We start from the raw sequence: 23,214 nt of genomic DNA on the forward strand, positions 1-23,214 counted from the left end.
GTTTCATGGCTGTTCGTCCCACAGGATCTCTGCCCAACCTGTGCTTCTCCCAGGACCTTCCCCAGTTTGGGGAGGAGAGAGGAAAAGAAAATCCCTGATATTTCTTTGGCCTGTAATATGCAAGACAACCTGCCATGCACCTCGCAGCTGCCCTCATTTAACACTTCCAGGGTCCCTTTGAGTTAGGCTGGTATGGTACCCACTATGCAGATGTGGAAACAGGCTTAGAAGAGACTTCAATGACTTGTTCAGGGCCTAGGGACAACGATGCATTCTGGAATCATTCTCTGTTCTTTCTGCCTCCCAGCACTTTCAGAGGCTCTCAAACCCTAGTGTCTTCACTGAATTATCCAAACAGCTCATTAAAATGCAGATTCCTGGGCCCTGTTCCCAGAGATGCTATCTCGGTATGTGTGAGAAGAAGCCCTGAAACCCATGTTCCTTTATTCATATGTTATATGATGCTTACACAAGCATCCCGGATGCCTGTGTGACGGTAGGGCGTGTGGCTTGTGCACCACCCTTCCCTGCGAGCAGCCTCAGAGGCCCTGGGAGGGGACAGTGCAGGTGTGTCTCCGTCCCCCAGCCTGAGCTCAATGACTGGCTCCTGGGGATGCTCATTTATTATTTGTGGAACAAATGAGGACTTTTGCAGAGGGGTTTTGTGGGCTGAGTGGGAAAAATCACTCAGAGGACAGTGGCTCCTCTATACCTGTTTGGGCACATGGTCATTTTGAAAAAAGAATGAGACAATTGTCTCATCGTTTTCATTTCCTGATGCATTTTTCCCATTAATCATTCCAAGCACTTCTTGCACGGCGTCCCCCGGGCACTCATGGAGCACCTTATTATCCTAACAAACTGCTTGATGGGGTAAAAAGCCCAGCCTCCCTGACAGGAAGAGAAGCAATTTAGGGAAAAAATAAAGGTTTCATTCCCTACACCAAACTTACCTGGACACTCTTTCCCCCATTATCCCTGCTGGTGGCCCCAGACCTAACCTGAACAGGGAAAGTTTGTTAAGGAGTCAGACTTAGGCTCCATTTTCAGTGTCCCTACTTGCTAGCTGTATGCGCTTGTTTTAGCCTCAGCTTCCCCATCTGTAAGATGGGGATAATCAATCTTGCAGGCTTGTTCAAGAGTAATGAGAGTTAATGCATGTCATCTATGGAACACTGCCACACCCTCCGCAAGCACTCCAAACCCTAGCCCAATTATCAGCCAGCTGATTTAAAGCAAGACTCCTACATTCCATTCACAGGGACTCCCCTAATTGGGAGCACCTCTTTCCTCCACCAGTTCAAACAGACACGTCCCCCAGGGGCAGTTCAAAGCCGACCTCCTCCAGAAAGCCTCCTGACCACTGCCTCCCGCCCTGCTCTCCCGCCTCCTGCACTCCTCAGCGGGGGTGCCCACACGGTGCGGCTCGGCACTCCGTGTGGCTTGGTGCTGCACGGTGGGTCTGTTCTCCCGTACGAACGTTAGCTCGCTAAAGAGGGCAGGTCCAGGGCCCGCACTTCTGTGTCCTCCACTGTGCCCAGCACAGTCTTCAAGATCTCCCTCCCAGCTTATTCGCTAACCAACGGGACCCCCGGGGAGTTTAGCCTGGTAAGACGCAGCTCTGTAAAAGGAACAAGGGAAAGACCACGTGTACCCCGGTGCGTTCTCTGGTGGGTGAGGCGCCCTGCACAGTACCTGGGATCTCAGACGTCCCACCTCTTCAGTCAGTCTGTCTCTCCAGCAGAAGCTGGTTCTGCTTGCTGAGGAGCTGCACCAGCTGCTGGGCTGTGGCCTGGCTGTGCTTGTCTAGTTGCTTTAGCCTGGAGAAAAATCCACCGCAGAATTAGGGATGGGTTCTGAAGACTGGGGGCAGTAGGCCTCAGAGAGCAGGGGAGCAAAGACTTCAGCCCTCTCCGTGTTTTCCAGTGCTCTGTGTGTTGGAGGGAAGGTCCTGACAATGAACTACGAGCTGGGAGTCAGGGTGACCCTGAAGTGAGGCCTTTGGACGCACTCCATAAGGTGAATGGAAGCGTATCAGATATGAAAGGGAATTGGGAGTCTTTTCGGTGAGTTGTCAGTTAGGGAGCACACAGATAAAACTGAATTAAAACTCAAACCTTAAACTCCCAGAGGTCAAAGATGAGGGGCCTAAATGCCTCCACTGTTCAGCTGGAAACATCTCTGGCAGACTGGAGCAGACAGCCGGTCCCGGCTGGGGAAGTGGGCGAGGGAAGGCGGAAACACTGAACTAAGGGTTTTCCATTATTAATCACTCAGTCAATCACGAGCTCCGGCATCGCTGACCAGATGTCTTTAAAGATCCTAAATTTGTCATTCTGCTGATGGGCTCTCCTCTCCAGACTTGCTAATTCTCTATTATCCTCATTTGTCCACAGACGGCTTCCTACAACCAGTAGCACACTCACCCATGGAAATGTAGGCCTTGGATTAAATTTAGACTTGAACAACTACCCAGAACTGTTCCGGAAAGAAGTTGGGTGTGTCATATGCCCTTCCTCACAATCCTCAAAAAGCACCAACAGTGCAATTAAGTTGTATTTTCACAGGAAAAGTTCAAGATGCATTTCAAACTTCAGGCTACATGTCCCGCATTGAGTCAAAAACTTCGAAGATGGTTCTGCAGACCCTGGGCTCAGCCTGCCCTCAGTTCAAGCTCTCCAGCGACCCCGTTTCTGGCAGCCTCTGAGCACAATTAAACATCTGCGAGGACAGACATTCGGGACTTAGGTAGGGGTGGGCAGACTTGTTTACTAAAAGGATGCAGCACCTGGAGACAGGTAAAACTAAAACTGCACCCTGGGAAACCTAACAGTGGTCTAGTAATTTACTCACGCTCTCCTCAGGTTCCTCCGCCGGTGGCAACCCTCCCCATTTCCCAGATGGCACCTGCCGCCTGCCCCGCCCCCTTCTCGAGCCCCAGTGGGTTTTGCAGGAGGTTGTTCAAGCTGCCCCAGGCACACTCACTGCACCCCAGTCTGCACCCCTATCCTCTCTGCCGAACACTCTGTGCTCGGGGTTTTCAGTCACACCTGGTTTTCTACTACCCCTCCTTCGAAGTGTCCCACATTGCAAGGGTGAGAGGCGGGAACTGGAAATACCCGACGCAGGGGTCTAGCAGGCGTGGTGCATGCTCCCCAGGTAGGAGCCCGCTCTGACCACGCCCATAGGTCTATGCCCCGCCCACTGCCCCTGCTGTTTCTGGAGAGAGCAAGGACCAAAGATAGTCCTTTTTTTTTTTATACAGCAGGTTCTTATTAGTTATCTACTTTATACCTATCAGTGTATACATGTCAATCCCAATCTCTCAATTCATCCCACCACCACCACCACCCCAGACCCATTTTCCCCCCCTTGGTCTCCATACGTTTGTTCTCTACATCTGTATCTCTATTTCTGCCTTGCAAACCAGTTCATCTGTAGCATTTTTCTAGATTCCACATATATGCGTTATTATACAATATTTGTTTTTCTCTTTCTGACTTACTTCACTCCGTATGACAGACTCTAGGTCCATCCACCTCACTACAAATGACCCAATTTTGTTCCTTTTTATGGCTGAGTAATATTCCATTGTATATATGTACCACTTCTCTATCCATTCGTCAGTTGATGGGCATTTAGTTTGCTTCCATGACCTGGCTATTGTAAATAGTGTTGCAATGAACATTGGGGTGGATGTGTCCTTTTGAATTATGGTTTTCTCAGGGTATATGCCCAGTAGTGGGATTGCTGGGTCATATGGTAATTCTATTTTTAATTTTTAAGGACCCTCCATACTGTTCTCCATAGTGGCTGTATCAAGTTACATTCCCACCAACCATGCAAGAGGGTTCCCTTTTCTCCACACCCTCTCCAGCATTTGTTGTTTGTAGATTTTCTGATGATGCCCATTCTACCTGGTGTGAGGTGATACCTCATTGTAGTTTTGGTTTGCATTTCTCTAATAATTAGTGATGTTGAGCATCTTTTCATGTGCCTCTTGGCCATCTGTATGTCTTCTTTGGAGAAATGTCTATTTAGCTCTTCTGCCCATTTTTTTTTTTTTAACATCTTCATTGGAGTATAGTTGCTTTACAATGGTGTGTTAGTTTCTGCTTTATAACGAAGTGAATCAGCTATATGTATACATATATCCCTATATCTCCTCCCTCTTGCGTCTCCCTCCCACCCTCCCTATCCCACCCCTCTAGGTGGTCACAAAGCTCCAAGCTGATCTCCCTGTGCTATGCAGCTGCTTCCCACTAGCTACCTATTTTACGTTTGGTAGTGTATATATGTCCATGCCACTCTCTCATTTCATCCCAGCTTCCCCTTCCCTGCCCACCCCCCACCATGTCCTCAAGTCCATTCCCTATGTCTGCGTCTTTATTCCTGCCAAGGAGAGTCTTATTTCCTGTGTTTGTAGCTACTTAAAACCAGGTTCAGGGTCTCCCTCGCCCCGAGCCTGGGTTGCAGTCTGGCCCTGCCCAGGCTCCCGATTCCCTGGATCAGGCTGGGGCAGATCCCAACCAACAGCAAGTATCTTCCATCCAAGTGTGAGCACTTTCCTGCTTCCATACTGTATAAATTACATTACCTACCCTCCCCACCACGCCCCCCCACCCCCCCCGCCTTGCCCCCATTGCCCTCCTTCTGATATTGGAGGAGAGAAAAAAAAGTTTCCTCTGGTGAAGCCTTGGCCATCACAGCTTTGGGAAGCCCAATCTACCCCCACTGCCATCCATCACGCTGTTACGTGCAGCAATTGTTCCTGAGAGCACAGTCTCAAACCCACCCCAGTGGTATCAGACCAAACCGAAGTTTTTCTCCACTGAATCCTCAGCATGGAAAGGCTGGGAGAAACAATGACATCCCAGGGAGCAGAGAAGCCAGGCCAGCCAGCTAGGGCCAGGGGGGCATTCTGCCCAGGCTGACCCACTCATCTGAGCAGCGACTCTGCTGTCCAGCACTGGAGTGGGTACCTTTGAAGACACAGAGGTGTTGAGAACAGACTTTTTCCTTGAGAAGCAAACAATCTAATGCTTTGCTACTTAAATCAGACAGGCAAAAACATCCTCATTAGCAGCTGAGCTCTCTACACCGTCAGGTGTAGGTGGCTTTCCCCCTCCAGTCAAGTCTTGGGTGTGGAGAGAGCTACAGGCTAAGAGCTACTGAGGCAGTAGTAGCCCACTGACTTCAAGCTTGCTTGAAACAGCAACATGAGATAAATAGGTGACACCATCGAGGCTTAAAGTCAGGAAGGCGCCAGGAGTGGTCATCCTCCACGTGCTCCCTCGCCTGTGGATGGATCAGTGAGATAACGTTCCTGCTGACTGATGGGTTTAGTGTGTGTTTTGGGGCTCCTCGAAAGAGTGGCTGCTGGATTCAGGGCTATGGGCTGAGCCAAAGCCTGTTCTCCCAGCACAAACAGCCGGCCATGGGCTGGCCGCACCGCTCACCGCCAGAAGTGGGGTCAGTTCCTGCCTAGACCCTCCTCCAGTGGAGCCCTCAGAACCTAGATGAGGCTCAGCTGGTGGTGGTCTGCAAAATGTGGGAACCCTTTGGAACCTTGGAACCCTGCAGCAGATATCCAGGAGCCCAGGCCCCGCCCAGACCAGATCTATCAAGTCCCCGGGTGTGAGCCCCATATCAGCAGCAAACCAGGGTTTTCCTGCGGAAGCACCACTGATAGAAGGAGTAAGACCCTTGGGCAAGTCCTGCCTTCCCTCCAGGAGGCTGAAGCCTCACTAGCTTCACAGCTGAAGAGCCAAGGATGGCTTCACTCTGATTCAACTTGAACTCCAAGCAGTTGCTCTAAGGAGTGTTTTTTCTCCCTTTAAAAAATATGCTCCCTCCTTTTCAGAGTCAGCCTCTACTGTGTCACTTTATTGCAGCAATAAAGTCAATCACAAGTTCAGAAACGGTAAAAACAACAACAAACCCAAACTCACATTTGTTAAAAAAAAAAAGCAAACAAACTACAACCCAGGTTTTACATAAAACGGACTTTGTTATGGAAATATATTTCAGTGGCAGCTCTCTCAAGGTCTATTTTGAATATTAGGAAAAGACTTTTTTTTTTAATTAAAAAGTTATTTTTTGTAACAGCCTTCCCCAAACACTGTACAACCCAGCCTACGCTATTCATGAATGCTTTATTACCATCAGCTAAAAGAGATTTCTTGGGGTGTCCTATTGACACATACACTGTCTTTTATTTTCCATGGCGGATACTGCTCTCATTTTTGTTGTGCTTCTAAGTTCAAGTCTTCAGCCAACCATAGCTGCAGCTGCCGCCACTGACAAGAGCTAACATTTACTGAGCTTATTCCTCCATTAAAACTCACTACAATCCTAAGAGGTATGGCTAGGATTATCGTCCCATTTTACAGATGAGAAAACTGAAACTGACAGGTTCAATTAACTTGCACAAAGTCACACAAGGAATAAGTGGTAGAGCGTGGAGGCAAAGCTAGGCCGAGTACAGGTGTTCTTAACCACCGTTAACGGTTGGTTAATTCACTGAGTTACCTCAGCAAACCAACCAACTCTTGGTAAACCGTTCTCATGATGTCAAGAATTACAAAAGATCCCTTCCCTCAGGGGGTTCCCAGCCAATTAAGGAGACAAAATGGGTGCTGTGCTCAGGGTACCACCAAGGCATTAAACCACAGGGTCAATACGGTAAGTGCGAGGACCAGGAAGGCTTGCGCCTACTTAGGAAATGGATCACCGTTTTCACCATCATCTACTACGTGCTTACTATGGGCTAAGTGCTTATCATTTATTAACTTTTTAGTGCTCACGACAATTCCATGAAGCAGAAACTGTTGTTATCCCCACGTTAAGGATGAGGAAACTGAGGCGTAGACAGCATATATGACTAGTCCAAGGTCACTCGGATGGAAATTTGGGATGTGAAAAGATGAACGGGTGTTGGTCTGGCAGGGGCCAGGGCAGGGCCTTCCCACATGGGAGGTGGTACTGTAAAGGCAGTGGTGTCTGGAAACTTTGTGCAGTGTGGCTTGACCAGAGGCTGTGGGCTGCTTGGAGGGAGGTGATGCTGGGACCCAGTAACGATTTGAGCCGAACTAACAATGGATGTTGTCCTTCAGACAACGGCATTGCCATTTACCAAGAGAAGATGGGAGGAGGGACAGGCCTGGGGTCAGGGTGAGGTACCTGTGAGACGCCCACTCACCCCCCCAGCACTTATTCAGCCTGGGGCCTAGAAGTGTCTGGCTGGATCTCCAGCTGTGCCGCCCAGATCTGTCGAGAGGTAAGGCCGTGAACGTGCTAGGGAAGCCTGGCAGAGATTTTCAAGTTTGTTAAAATTACAGACACCCAGGCCCCCACCACCTACTGGCCAAAACCTCTGCTGCAACGAGAATGAACATGGTCAGGCCCAGGCCTTGGGGAGGAGCCACCTGTCGAGGCTGGCAGAGGGCACGGAGCCAGAAGACACTGACGGATGACGGGAGGGAGGATGAATGCCGGGAGAGGAGAGGGGCTTGCGGGAGAAGCAGGGCAGCTTGTTGAGTGGCCGCCTGCCCTTCAGTAGGGAACTGTGGCAGAAGCTGCTTTCAGGGGCGGGAGAGGGGAGACCATCCTAGAGAGGGGCTTGTCTGAGCGCAAGGCAGCAAGAGGGTGTGCTGAGGATGGAAAGACTTGAGCCGCTGGGCAGGGTGCCCTGGAGGAGGGAAGAGAAATCCTCAGAGCTGGGCTTGCAGAGGCAGGAGGCACCTGGGCAGCAGGCAGGCCCTTCTCCCAGAGGCACAGGGAGGCAGGTGAGGTGAGCCTGAGCCTGAGGGGCCTCCTGCCCAGCAGCCTCCTTGTTCTGCCCCAGGTAAAGGGTGCGACAGTTTGCTGAGAAAGGAGGCCACGAGACAGGAGTTGCTCTGCAGGATGAGGGAGCTGGCCAGGGGCAGTGTCTCCTGAAGGGGTGCCTTCTCAGGTGGACACTGGCATCCCGACCTGCCCTCCGGATGATCTCACCCCCTTCTCCGAGCCCTGCAAAGCCTGGGTCAGTGGGCCCCAGACACCCTTTGGCTGCTTCCACCCACAAGCTGGCAGCCCCCTCTGCCTGGAACATGACTCCTCCTAACTCACAGGGCTGGAAACTACTTGTTTTCAATGTTCAGGTCTCAGCATAAATGTCCTTCTGAGAGGAAACAATTTCTTGTTCTGTTTGGGCCCTTTGTTTTGAGCCACTTCCTGAACAAGGAGTGAAGTAACTAAAGGAGAGAGCGGGGCTGCCCCCAGGGCCCTGCGGAGGGGCCTTTCAGACAGCAGCCCCTCCCACAAGGAGGGGCCCAGCCGACAGCCTGCCAACCACACAGAGGTTCTGCACAGCTGGAAAGAGAGCGGATTCATCAGCTTTCAGACTTCAATCCCTAACTGGGATGCTCCTTTCCCAAGGCCTATACCTCATCTCTGGAACAGGCAGGTGTTCCATCCTCTCCCAGAGACCCCCAGGACATGCTCACTGTCTGCACCGTACTGTCCCGGCCCCCAGGGGAGCTGTGGCTAGGCCAGGCCCCTCAGGGGCAGGGGGCCATCCCTTCCTGCGAAGCCCCGGGGCTCCCCTGTCCTCACAGGGCACAGCGGCCACAGGAAGGACACTTCCAGGCTACTCTGCACCCAGGCTGGGGTCATCATCCCGATCAGGGCCCATTTCCTTAAGGACCTGCCATCACTGGGCAGACTGGGCCCCCTCAGAGGAGAAGAGCTGCTGCATAGCAAGGGCTCACCTGTGCAAAGGCTCCCTGGGAATTACAGGCGAGCAGGGGCAGCAGTTACGATGGGAACAAGCAGGCCCAGGTTTCCAAAGCCCAGGATGCAGATACAACTAAAGGAGACTGGAATGTGGGCTGGGCCCAGGCACATCTCTATTGGTCCAACAGTGATGCTCTCCGCCACACCCCGCATGCACAATCAGAACCAACATTTTTTTTTTTTAAATATGCACGACTTTAAGATAAGATGGAGCAAGTGGTGAAATACAAAACAACTTTATGGAGCTGAGTGGGCTGGGAAAAATATCTTATGCAAAACAGAAGCAGTGCAAGCTGCCAGCTCTGGTCCTGTGCTTCAGACACTCATTTGCTATGAATACTGTGAAAGCAAGTGAATACATATATTTAAATTTTTGTATGTTGTATGTGATACATACAAAATATATGCAGTGTCTAAATAAGTTATGAGGCATAATAATCAAATGAACACTTGTGAACCTGGTGCCAGTGCTGTGGGACCACTCCCTATGTATTTTCTCCAGCCCAGCCCCCTACTTACCCTGGAGGTGGCCAGTAACCTCATGCATATTTGGTTTTTGATCAGAGATTTTAGTTTCACTCAACATTTAACCTGGGAGCTCCCTACAGACTACTGTGGGTGGTGTTTTGTTTGCTTGATTGTTTTTGGTGGCGATCGTGGTAAAATGTCTTTTGTCCTGCAATGTTTTCAGACTAGAGCCCCTCCTCAGATAATTGTTTGCAAAATGCTCAGACCCACAATTTCTCTGGAAGAGGGGCTTCCTCATGTAAATGAAGAACACTTTTCAGCTAACATGTGAATTTCAAAGGTGCACATGCTGTGACTGTAAAATGTGCACTCAGTTCTCTACTATTCCCAGTAGAGTACTCTAGTATTTACTAAGCATTTACTAAAGGCCAGGGAGTATTGTAGGCAGTAACTAAATGAATCCTCATAACAATACTGCACAGTAGGTATTTTTGTCATCCGCATTTTGTGCATAAGAAAAGCCAGGCAAAGAGAAGTTAGTCATTTGCCCAAGTTCAGACAACCAGAAGGGTTGGAGCCAGGATTATCAAGCCACAAATGGCGTGTTCCTCCTTCTGTGCCCTTCTCACATGGGTGGGATCACCCCTAGTCACCTGTCCCTGAGTCCTCCTTGCCTCCTCCCTCTCTGTCCACATCGATTCTGTAGATCAGCCCTAAACCTTCTAAACCCCTCCACAGCTGTTCTATCCCACGCATCCCACCAGAGCACCCATCTACACTTACTACAGTCATTGCTGGTCGGCCTCTCCCACTGAACAATGAATAACGTTTAAGGACAGGAATGGGATCTTGTTCAGCTTTCCATCTCCAGCACTTAGCAAGGTGCTGGACAAATGGTGTCAGAAAGAGCAAACCGGGCTTCCCTGGTGGCGCAGTCGTTGAGAGTCCGCCTGCCGATGCAGGGGACACGGGTTCGTGCCCCGGTCTGGGAAGATCCCACATGCCGTGGAGCGGCTGGGCCCATGGCCGCTGAGCCTGCGCGTCCGGAGCCTGTGCTCCGCAACGGGAGAGGCCATGACAGTGAGAGGCCCGCACACCGCAAAAAAAAAATAAAATAAAATAAAGAGGAAGCCACTTACCAGTGGACAATATTTATACCAAATATAATACCTGTAATTTCCTCTATAGTGTAAGTACGTTTTAATATTTAATAACTTTGTTCCCGAAAGAACATAACATATAAATCAAATAATTTTAAGTATGCTCTTGAAATCTGTCACTTAATTAAAAGTATCCTAGAACAGATGAATGAGTGCTGGACTTGGAAACAGGAGACACGGGTTCAAATTCCTATCACAAACTACCTATTTTACTTGGGCACGAGGCTTGATCTCTCTCAGTCTCAGGTTCTCCACTTCTAAAACTGAGCAAAGAATACCTCCTGACCTCCTGAATCAGAAACCCTGGAGGTGTAGCCAAGCAGTATGTGTTTTAATAAGCCCTCTGGGTGACTGTGATGAATTCCCAAGTTTAAGAACCACTGGTATGCTATAATTCACAGTATCAATCACATACAAAATGAGTTCTTCTGGAGAATAATGTATTTTGCGTGGCTCCAATTTTGATAATCAAAACAGCCAACTGTCTAAATGAAAACTACCCTAGTCTACTCCTAAGTTTTGGTGTCAGTCATAAAAACTTAAGCAAATTGTGTGATCACTTTGAATCTCAGTTTCCTCACATGTGAAATGACAGGATAAGCTAGAAGTGGATCAGCAAACTTCACACCACAGGCCAAATCCAGCCTGGTCCACTGTCTGTTTTTGTACAATCTGCAAGTTAAGAATGTTTTTTTACATTTTTAAATGATTGAAAAAAAATCAAAAGAAAAACAGTATTTTGTGATGTGAACATTCTCTGACATTCAACTTTCAGTGCCCCTAAATAAACTTTCATTGAAACACAGCCATGCTCATCCACTGGTGTATTGTCTGTGGCTGCTTTTGCACAGTAACAGCAGAGTTGGGGAGCTGCAACACAGACCATATGGCCACAGAGCCTAAAATATTTATTACTTGACCCTTTAGAAAGCAGTTTGCCAGCCCCTGAACTAGAAGATGCCTAAGTTCTCTTTGAACTCCAAACTTCTACAATACTATGACTTTATAGAATTTTACTATGTTCCTATCCTCAAATACCGCCAGCTATCTAGTCATAACAGTACACCTAGGTTGCCCAAGTCGAAGTTTTGAAAACCCAATTACCCTAATTACTACTGCTCTAGGTAATTAATTTGGTGAATAAGCCATATTAAAGTTGTACACTTTGTTCCAATGCTTAAAAATTGCTGCCACATTTTATGAAATTCCATCTCATTAACGTGGCCATACAGATCAGCTAGAATAAGCCATGTGCTCGGAAATCTGGAACACATTCTAGCCAGTTATTCTCACTTAGAAAATTAAGGCAGTTTCACTAGCTGGTTTGCTGTTTAAATATCCATTGCCCAAATCTACCCTTTTCAATAATGATTTCAATGGAGGAATTCATTCTAAGGATCCTGCAATTCTGGGGAGAGTTTACATTTCCAATAAAGACAATTTACATTCCTGTACCGCCCCTTTAATTTTTCATTCTCTCAAATTTCCAATGAGCCTTGGCTGCCTGGGGAGTACAGCACAGGTCGGCGGCTTAGGGCAGCAATGGGGAAAAGACCCCTGCTCTTCTCTTCAAAAGGGTCAGTCCTGTTAGACATGTTAGAGGCAACTTAGAGGTCATTCAGTTCTGCCCATTATGGTGAATCTGGGCCCCAGAGAGTACAAGTGATCTATCCAAGGTCCCACAGACTGTCTAGAGTAAATCTAGGACTGAAACCCATGTCTCTTGACTCCAGATCTAGTGCTCTGCAGCATTTCAAAATCCTTTTTTTAAAAGGCCCTGACTTCTATTCCATACTAAAAAATAAGGATCTTGAGAAAGGTGACACACTGGGCAACATACTGGGAAATGGCTGACCCATTTCCCCAAAAAGGCTGGGTAAAAGGGAGGCAATCCCTAGCTCAGTGCTTTTCTACCTAGCTCCGTGAAGAGCACCAGTTTGGGTTTTATTATTGTTCTTTTTTAACTTCCACTCTGTTGCAGACTGATAGTTTTGTGAAGTACTATAAAAATGCTGTTGCACTGCCTAATTGCTATAAAAGTTTCTAAGCACTTTCAATCTCTGTTCTTACCTGTCACCAAACAGTTTGAGGACTCCTTGGTCTGGGAACCACAGACTGGTGTTGGCATGAAGGGTGCAGGACCCAGAGGCCAGAAGCTCCAAAACCAGCTTGGAAAACTCTCTGGCGGCGGCTCAGGCGCCACAGGACTCTGGGCGAGCCTGAGGTAAGGGAGGGCCCCGGCGGTGGCACCCTGGAGTCCCTGACAAGGTCCCTGGCTCTCTGCTGGACCAACTGCTTAAAACACAGCTGACTCTGGAAACGAGGCACAGTTTCCCCTCAGGTCATTTAGGAACATCTGCTGCGTAGCTACCTTGCAGTCTTAAAAGAGCATGTGCTATCTGACCTGACTGAGCTTGTAATTCCCTTGGAGGGCTGGGCATGAATAAAGGATCCGCACCACGAAACAGTGGGGACAGGAGCTGACATGGCAAGAATCTTAGACTCTGAAGGACGTAGGAAGACCATTTGCCTTAAGCCTCAGATACCCTTAACCAGTTCTTTGTAAAACAAGAGCAGAGTCATGGTGAGCACAGCCCCAGTGTGCAAAGAAAAACAGGACAGAGGAATGAAAACTCTTGAAAATCATAATCTTTGCAGAGTAGAATCCAGGCCACTTAGAAGTTCTAGGAGAAAAACCCACATCACCTCTCCTGCCACACCCGGCCTAAACCTAAGCCTGAGTACTCTCTTTTCAAAAATTAGTTATTTGGAAATAATTTCATACTTATAAAAAGTTGCACAGTGTGGCGTTTTCAGGAAGAGTCTGTTGTCAGGCAGTCCTCCGGGTGCCCCCAGAGGCTAAAACCCTCCTCGAGCGGTCCTGGAGTGTGTCAGGTTCCACACTGTAGTGAGGTTCCCTCTAGTTTCTTCATGTTAGACCAGCCCCATCCTTGAGGTAGTCATACTGGTCACAGAGGTGTGCCGAAATGACAGTGAGCCCACGGCAGCTAAGGAACCAGACTGTCACCACAGCGCACTTACTGGCACACATTTAATTAGCTTTTAATAAAAGTAATTTGATAACTACTCCTGGTCATCCACTATAGAACTGTCAATGCTGAAAGCTTTTTTATTTAGCTTCTCTTCCATCTATACTGAGGCAGCCTCCCTGCTGACCCTTGTCAAAGAACCCCATCTGCTGGTTGCCAGGGTAACTGAAGGCAACCAATTGAGCTGAACAGAGTGACTCAGAAATAAAATCTGCAGCCAAAGGAATTCTGCTAAGAGTAATAAATCATTTAGTAAAAGGGGATCCTCCACACAGTGATGAGTGTTGGGATAATATGAGTGCATAACTCTTCCAGCGAGAAGGCAGATCAGAGTGGTTAGGTCTGCCAGAGGGCTCATTTGGAAGCTAGTGGGCTCAAACAGCAGAGAAGTCCGATCCTGCCCATTTACGTGCCACCATGGGGGAGAAGGAAGCAGCTAAATCGGTTGTTTAATGTTTGGGCTGCGAAATTCTGAGTTTTAAGAAGTGGCAAGAGAACCAGTCCAGGCTTCCAACACTCCTTACTCTATTTTTCTAAAGTACCACAAGTAAACAAAACGCCCCATGTAGCCCAGGAAACTACTGTGGCCTTGAGGAAGGTGGCAAAGAGAACAAACACTGAGATTGCTTTGGAATAAAAATGTCTAGCACCATCTCTTTGTCATCAATCAACTTTTAGGTGCTCCAAGCAGAAGTCATCTAGGTGCACAAAATATGCAGTCCTTGAGATAGCAAGGGAGACAGGATTCAACTCGGAGGGTTGGGAGTATCACCATGGAATGGTCTCAGAGAGGGTCAGGGCTCTGAATAAGAAAGGCAGAAGAGGGCTTCCCTGGTGGCACAGTGGTTGAGAGTCCGCCTGCAGATGCAGGGGACGTGGGTTCGTGCCCTGGTCCGGGAAGATCCCACATGCCGCGGAGTGGCTGGACCTGTGAGCCATGGCCGCTGAGCCTGCGCGTCCGGAGCCTGTGCTCCGCAACGGGAGAGGCCGCAACAGTGAGAGGCCCGCGTACCGCAAAAAAAAAAAAAAGAAAGGCAGAAGAGAAAGGGAAAACGAGGCCTCCGGGGGGCTGCTCTGGGTGACAAGAGGCAGCACGTTGCAGGCCCCTGGCAGTGGGCTCAGTGTCGTACCTGAGTCCCTCACAGCACAGGACTCCGTTCCAGTCCTGACCCCCATTCCTGGTGAGCACCCGCTGTGTAGACTAGGAATCCCTACAGGCAGTAGTGCCCAGATTTTAAGAAGAAAAAACTCCGGACGTGCTAAATCATCCATCCAGCATTTAAGCTGTATATGGCCGTTCCTTAGTGGTTGTGATGGGAGAGGCAAGGTTAAGGGCAGTAGAAACAACTGCCGCGATAGCCAATTACCATAGGGGATGAGGCAGCAGGGGTGTGTGCTGGGGGATGAGGGGTGGTGGTCAGGGCAGCCTTACCCTGCAGTGCCGCTCGTCTCAGGTTGCACCCCACCCTTTTAAGAGGTGTACAGGCAGGATGCTGACATCTTCCCAACCCCTGACCCACAGAGCCATGGGAGGACCCTGTATCCTAAGTCACCCCCAGAGATAATTTCCTTCTTTAGAAAAGAGCAACTGCCAAGCGGAAGGTAGGTTTCCCCCTACCCCATCCTAGATGCCACCAGTGAAAGGATTCATCTTAAGAGTTTTAGTGAGATTCCGTAGACGGCGGCGTCAGGAGCGGCTGTGCCTTTTCTGGGGCCCCGCTGGTCCAAAGAGTCCACCAAGCAAAGCACTCCCGGGCCACTGCGCGTCCGGAAGCCGCCAGCCCGGCCCCCACCCAGCGCTGGGCGATTGTGCCTCTGCGGGTTGAAGCGTCGGCGGGGCTCCACGTGCGCCTCTAGCGCCCACACCTGCGCTCGGCCCCCTCCGGACGCCCGCGGCTGGCAAGGCGGCCTCGCGCTCCAGCTCCCGCCGCCGCCGCCGCCGACGCGGGCCCCGCCCGGCCCCGCGTGCCGTCCTCCTCGCGGCTCGGCCCGGCCCCGGGATGGTGGGGGCCGCAGGCTCCGGCGGGCGGGCCGCGGGCGGGCCGCGGGCGGGGGGGGGGGGGGGCGGCGGCTGGTGCCCGGCATCTGGCTCCGGAGGCTCCGCGGGGGCTCGCAGGGCCTCTGGACTGCGGCAGAAGGAGAGGATTAAGCTGAGATGGCAGTTGAAGGAAGGAGATGGATGAAAGCTTCATTAACTCCAAGCTCACGTCCCAATTTCTTTCCCCTGAGAAGCAGTGTGAAAAAAGTTTGGTTCCCTTGTGATGGGAAAGTGCTGCGTGATTGTGTTTGCTTTTCTTACCTTTTAATTCCTTATTTGTGAACAACAACAAAAAATTAAGCATTGTTTGTTGATCATGGAGGACTCCAATTTTAATTAAGCAGGAAAAAAATCTTGCTAATAGAGAGGCTGAAGAAATATTGCAACCTGTTTTAATATCTATGTTAGTGATTAAGCTTCTCACGTGACTTAATTGAAACTGGCGAATATCTTAAGAACTCAAAGAAATGAAAATTAAAACGGTGCTGGGTATGACATGCCTTTATTTTCCCCCTCCAGTCTCGTCCAATAACTAAACTGACTTTTATGATCAATCCTAAAATGTGCCATAGAAAACAGACTTCCTGATTCCATAAAAATATCTTGAGTACTGCTTTATGACACAGTTGTTCATGCTTGAATTCCCTCTCCCTTCTTACAAAGTTACCATTAGTTACACTTCTAAACCCTACTTCCAATTCTTTGTCTCTGCTCACTCTCCGGAATTCTCCTCCATATTTCAATTCCCAGACACTCTTGAACTTTGCACATGCTGCCAGTTTCAGCTTGCGCAGAATAATCAGTATATTAATTCCACTCGGAGACAGTGAGATTTTTCTAACACAATCTGCCCAACCTGAACTCTTTCCTTCAGAAACACTTTGCCTTTAAAAAGAAACTCCCAGCATGAACCTCATATGAAGCGACATGTAACAGACAGTGCATGTGGCGCTGGGCGAGCAGCTCAGAATTAAAAGAGAATTTTTCACTTTGTTTCTTTGGTGCCATGTGCATAATGTACATGTGGACAAAACTGACATCAGACATTTAAAGCAAAAAAAGAGTGGGGGGAGGGGGGATGTGATGGTGGAGGGAAAGAAAGAAAATATGTTGATAAAAACAGTAACTTCTGTTAATCTACATTTTTCAGTTACTGTCTTAATTAAGAATGTTAGGAAATATGTTGCAGTTTAATTGCATTGTTTCAAGAAATTCTAATGCTGACAAATTTGGGACCATGTACACTTGGATGGTAAAAGGGATTGAAGTGGTAATTTCTTCCAACTGGTAGATAATCAAAATTATGCTTTCCACAGACAATCCCCCTGCCCTTGATCCTAAATTCAGACGACAAAGTAAGAATAGCCTAACACTTAGCATGTTCAGTATGAAATGAGCTCTGAAAAAGAAGGAAGGAAAGAAAGAAAGAAAGAAAGAAAGAAAGAAAGAAAGAAAGGAAGGAAGGAACGTGTTTTTAACCTATGTGTATGAGATAGGAACAATTTTTCAATATAAATACAAAGAATTCACAAAAAATGAAAGAGCACTTTATCTGAAATTTCTGGGTAACATTATTATGCTTGTAGAAAATAGTTATTTAGAAAAAAGTCGGTACCAATCTTCAAATTATTCTCTGATGACCTTAAGACAGTAAAAATCATTTGCCTCAGCCACAAGTACATAAACATAATGACAGTCTGAAGACACATTCAGATGTCAGGACACTGTGTCCTTTACTCCTTCTGCAGCATAGATACTCTAGGCTTCATTTCTCTTTGGAGGGAAGACTGCATCATCACAAAGCAAAATAAATTAGAATGTATTTTCCTTGCTCAGAGTACCTTTGATAGAAGTTATAGTAGACAGGGTAGCCTCCCACTTGCTACAGTTTACCACAGCCAACTCATTTTTAACCTGGATGTTGCATTTCTTACTTGATCCCATTGTCTGAGACCTGGGTAGCTGGGCTCACTGCCTCTGAGAAGGGAGGTGGCCACTCACACAGCACAAACCAGGCACTGACCAACGACTCCCACTGACCTGACTACTTCATTCAAACTGGTTTGATGATTTGGTCAGTTCTTTGACTGGATCAACTATTCATTTCACTTTCCATTAACCACGGTTTATGATACACCTAGAGCCTCAGAGTTAGTTATCTATCCAACTGAGGAGGTGGACCTAACTTTTCTAGCAGCTAAAGATATTGCATTACACGTGCAATGGCCCTGAAATTAGAATAAAATAAGATCTGTTTGCCCGAAAACGTAGCTGAAATGTCCAAAAAGCTTGGTTAAGAGAACAAACTCGAAAGACCTGCTCTCACTAGGAGGTCTCGTGGCTTCTCCTGCCTCAGCCTCCCAGAACAAGAATGGCCAGACTACTTGACCACAGCTGAAATCCTGCCAATGCGCTGCCACCATCAGTGTCTCAATGCTTAAACTTTTATTTACATTTGTATTAGAGAACAGAATCCTAAAGGTCTCAAATTGCTGGATAAATGGCATGTGTGACCTCGGATTCCAGAGAGTTCACCAGTATGGAATTAGTATAAATTTTTTTCATGTCTCACAGGAGGTCCAAAATAGTGAAGCGACACATCTCTTGTGTGCTCAACACCTGGGACCACATAAAACTCCCAGCTGACTGACCAAGAAATGAAAGATTTTCCATCTTTTGGGGTTTCTGTAAATTCTGATGGTAGAGGACATTCCCCCCCTCCTCCCCACAGTAGCTGGGCAACCTCCCCAGAAAACCCTTTGTCAGGCAGCGCTGGAGGCTGGTGTGCAGAGCCTGGACCCCTGCGGAGGGTGGCAGGAGGGGACACTGTGCTGAGCAGGACCAGAGCATCGTTAATCACCAGATCAGACAGCGAGAGGAGAGTTCAAGTGGACACAGAGGCAGGGAGAACTCACGAGTGTAATTATAAGTTGAAAAGTTCTGACTCAGTTCTCAGAGTTTAGAGAACATTAAAAGAAGAACACACAATACTGGGGGAAAAATAGGGAAGCAGTACACGCCCGAGGGCCAATTGCCTCTCCAGCAGCGGCAAGGCTGTTCCTGGGCTCGCAGGACCATTTGTTCCATTACACAATCTCCTGAAGCCATTTAGAGAGAGCTCAAACAACTGCCTGTACCAACACGACACATGGCTTCCCATCCCGACTCTTTGCTAATCCAGACGCTCTAACCATCTTTCTTTAAGATGCCATATGGTTGGCAGAAGCCTGTAGATCTAGCAGCACATCTGCTTGTGCGTTTCTTCTTCCCTCCATCCCCCCAACAAAAGAAGGATAGAGAGACAGACCAAGAGGAGGGCATGCGTGTGTACCTCTGCCTATATTGTTATTTCTTTTTACAGATTCTAACTAAATAAAACTATTACGGGGATGACTGGAATTATTCAGGGCTGGATCATTTTTTACTAGACAACATGGCAGATTTATTTGCTTGTCAATGATTTAAATCAAGATTAGAAAAACAAAGGATGGATGATCTCCTTTCTCCAAAGGAAAACCAGTTCAAAGCTCTCCCTCTGGGAATCCTTGAAATGCTTTCTTGCCGAAGGAGAGGGACAGCACCCTTGCCTGAAGCGATTTCTCCTCTTCTTTTCGGTCAAGGAAGACAGACAAGCTGAGAAACTAGCAGATACCCAGAGCCTGCTTTGTTAGCAAGCACATGCGGCTGTATGCTAATGCATCGGCACCGACACGCTGCTTTTTTGGTGTGATGAGCAAAGATTGTTGACACTGTTGAAATCCTGGCTCTCCTGGCCTGTGAGCACACGGGCTGCCTCCTTGGAATCTGGCCCCCAGTAAGACAGGCTGCAAAAAAATAATACATTTTCTACTCTCCTGATGACTGAAATCTGGCCATTTGCAACTTAGAGCAGTTGGGCGGGGGGAGGGGACATTAGAAAAACATTCTAAGATATTCTATCAAGCTAGGAATCAAAAAGACACAGGTGAAAATTGTGGGTTTCTTTTAAACTAAAAGTTAAACCTGGTAGACATGTGTGAGTGATCAAGGCCAGGATGCTGGCTTCAGGAGCAAACCCTGAAAAGTGAGGGTGAGGGGCCATTATTGTAGCCTCTGCTGCACCGGGTAGCTGGGACGTTCCCACCACACCGGGCAGAGGGCACTCTGCAGATGTGACAGCCCCACTAATGGCACCATCTCAGTTACAGGAGAAAAGCTAAGTTTCAGATCTTCTTGTAAATTTTTCTGAACCATATGTTGGTTGACCATACATGGTTTACCAAGTCTGTAGAAATATATGGCAGCAAAAAAGCAAAGCAGATATTTCGTTGTTGCAAAAGTACTTTTTTTTAAGTCAAAAAAGAGTAGGGGAAACCACATCTTCTGATTGCTGGGCATGAAATATCCCTTTACCCGCCTAGAAACTCTAAGGGATAGGTATTATTATTACAATTTAACAGATAAAGAGACTGAGGCTTAGAAAGGATTACAAAAAAGAAACAAAAGATCCCAGAACTTTGGCAAAGTTTTGCAGCTGGAACTGCCAAACTCAAAAGGCCATGCCTACCTCACTCACAGTCCAGGAGGCCCCAGGTGTGCAGCTACACTTATACACACAAGCATTACCTAGTGGATATGCCCAGGGTCAAGTATGCCAGTCTAAGCAGGTCACTATTACCTGGTGAGCAATACACCAGTTATAATTAGTGTTCAGGCAGGGGCATCAAATAGTAGATTCCATTTACTTGTACTTTTAACATGAATACAGATTCATGTAGCTGAAATGTAAAAACATGAGACGTGACTAAAAAAAACATCGAACATTATAATAAAAATATCAGAATTTATCCATTCAAAAAGTATGCCCTTTAAACAATTCACCTTGGGGCCAGCACATGCATTTCAACCACACTGCCATCACCTAGGACTTGCTGACATGTTCCTTCATAGCCTAGGGCTTAGTGGATACACATTTAGGTTTGTGAATGAGTGTATATTAAGTGCATTTCATCAAAATCATATGTTTTAATAAAATACCTGCAGTCTATGCTATACTAATCTATGATGAATCAACAGCTCAGAACAGATATGAGCCTGATTCTATTATCAACAGGAACAACAAACTATCATTAACAATTCTGTTATTATCACTGAGATGTGGCTATGCAGAATGATGAGTTTAAATTTTAAAAAAAAGATGTATGTTGAAATCTGAGCATGATCCAAGGCAAATGCTTCTAAGCCTGTTTCATTTCTAATGTAAAATGATACTACCTACCTCACAGGATTGTTGTGAGAATTAGAGATAACATGTAAAGTGCCCGGCACTTTGTAGATTCTCAGTAAATGAAAATACAATCATTATTGTTATTATTTTCAATAGAGGGCTTCGGAGCATATAGAAAGTGCTTTCACATACATTAGCTCATTCAACTCTGAAAACATCCCTGGAATGTAAGAAGTTTTTCTTCTATCTAATGAATTAGATAGTTGAGATTCAAAAATAAAATAACTAAAGCAATAAATAACATGAGCTATTATTATTATTAATTATTTACTGAGCCCTTTCTACATGCAGTTACTGTGATACGTGCTTTTCTAGCCATTTCCAATTGTAATAGCAACACTTTGAAGAACGTATTACTGGTACTCTTATAATTCTCATTTTGTAGACAAGAAACTGAGGCTAAGAGATGCTGCCAATATCTCACCTAAATTCACATAGTTAGTAAGTAGCAGAGCTGGAAAACAATCCCAGGTCTGTCTTCTAAACCCACAATACTAACAATAGCTGTAAAATATTGAAGACAAGACTAAAAGCCAGACTTCTCTGTTTAAAATCCAGGGCCCTTTTGTCTGTACCACATTGTCCTTTGGGACTTATCTAAAGCTACTGTACATGTGACAATGAAATTTCCTAGCATAAAAATCCTTGTCCTTAGCAAATTTCTATGTATGCTAACAAATTCTATAGGGCTTATGGTTCAAGTGTCATAAACAATGCACACTCACACAGAGCCTGAATGCTGGGTGCTGCCCTACAGCACAGTGAAACATTAAAGCAGGGCTCTTTTATAAGATGGCAGGACATGACATATGCATGTGAATGCATCACACACATAAACACACACCAACAAAGCTGTCATTATATATTTGGAAACTAATATCATTGAAACTGTCAGAAACTTTTTTTATCAAGATAATAGTCTTTCAATAAAAATTAACTGTCAGTAGAAGGCTTCCAAATCAAAATTATATGCTAGGGATATTAGAACATTCAGAGGTTGCTGACCATATGCTGACATGAAGAAATGGGAGCTGGTGCAACTAAAATCTGGATTTATGGTTCACATATGTGCTTTACCAGACAACCTTCTCCAAATAAGGCCACGGAGCTGCTCTTGTGAACTCTCTCCTTGTTTCTGGTGCAGTGGGACAAGGGGGCAGTCATCTCAGGTAGGCTCTTCTTGACCTCTCTGCTCTCTCCCTCCCTGTGTCCCCTTTATCTGATCGGACCTGGACTGATTTCTGTAAGTCAAGTTTCCCCATTGGTTCTCTCCTCTATTGCCAGAGCTTCCAGGCTCCTAATTTCATTGCTGACTTCAACCCAGTTCAAAGTGGAACAGGATTTCAAACAAACAAACAAAATAAACAAGCAGGAGCCTATGCTATCACTTCAGTGCTTCCAAGTTCATAAATCTTTGATCACATTTTCAGTCAATATGGAGGGAGGGTCCCAGCACATGGATTGTGAACGGAAATGTGTTACTTGGAATTTAGTGCTCTGTAAGTGCAAGGTGCCCCACGGGTTTCAGACTTAAAGCATATAAATCTCGAAGGCTTCTCAAGAGTACTCTGGAATGCATCACTATGAGGCAGCACTCATATCTACCACGAATGGAGACCTACATATTAACTGTCCCACGAGAGTGAGACTAGGTGCCCCAGAGGCAGACATTTTAAATGATATGTCTTTCACTAATTTCATAGGCTGCAGTAGTCCTGCGTGGTAGCATGAGAACAAAAATACTATTTTATTCTAACTTTGCTAAAGGTATGGGTAGGATGGACTTCCCCGATCATAAGTGAGTGTGACTTCCTCAGCTAGCTTATCCACTCTGAATAGGACCTATATAACTTACACCTCCTGGAGTACAACACAAGCTCTGATTTCCTATTACACCTTGTTCTGTGTGCTGGGCACTTTAGCAACTCACATAGCTCGTGTTTGCTGAGCAATTTACTATGTGTCAGGTACTGTTCTGAACATTTCTGTGTACTAACTTGTTCAATTCTCTTAACCAATTCTCATGATTTAATAGGCTCATATTAAGTACCTTGCCCCAAATCACACAGCACAGAAGCTAAGCCATCTGGGTTCAGGATGCACAGTCTTAACTACCCTTCCCTACAATGACTCTCAGAGACATTATGTAGGAAAGGATATGATGCCTACCTCGCCTACCAGCCATGGGAATTTGGTGTCATTTAGCCTCTTTGACCCTGAGTTTCTTCAAAGCAAAACATAATTTAAACAACAATTGTCACACCTATCTATGTCAAAGGGTGGATATATGTATGTTATATTCTCTCACATGTTTACTGCTTTCTTTTTCCCACGTGCAGAAGTCTTTTCTAGGCCCAAGTCGGTTGTGACCTCCTTGAGGGGAGAGGCCAGTATCTAGTATATTTTGGTAACTACCATGGCCAGAGCTCATAGTTAGTCATCACCATCTTCATCATA

General features: G+C 46.8%; 1 protein-coding gene across 7 annotated transcripts in view; it reads right to left on the reverse strand.

Annotated features, from left to right (window-relative positions):
* Positions 1 to 1,720: 1,720 nt before the first annotated feature.
* The window catches only part of SDCCAG8 (SHH signaling and ciliogenesis regulator SDCCAG8), a gene marked incomplete at its 3' end in the record, with an annotated part of 251,152 nt that continues 229,658 nt past the window's right edge, over positions 1,721 to 23,214 (reverse strand). For all 7 annotated transcript variants that reach the window (XM_082834464.1, XM_082834462.1, XM_082834463.1 and 4 more), the window contains one exon: positions 1,721 to 1,820. In XM_082834464.1, coding sequence (XP_082690590.1) covers positions 1,721 to 1,820 — 100 coding nt within the window. The remainder of the gene's footprint in view (positions 1,821 to 23,214) is intronic.

The sequence above is a fragment of the Leucopleurus acutus genome (genome assembly GCF_964270905.1).
Source record: "Leucopleurus acutus genome assembly, chromosome: 2".
NCBI classification, from domain to species: Eukaryota; Metazoa; Chordata; class Mammalia; order Artiodactyla; family Delphinidae; genus Leucopleurus; species Leucopleurus acutus.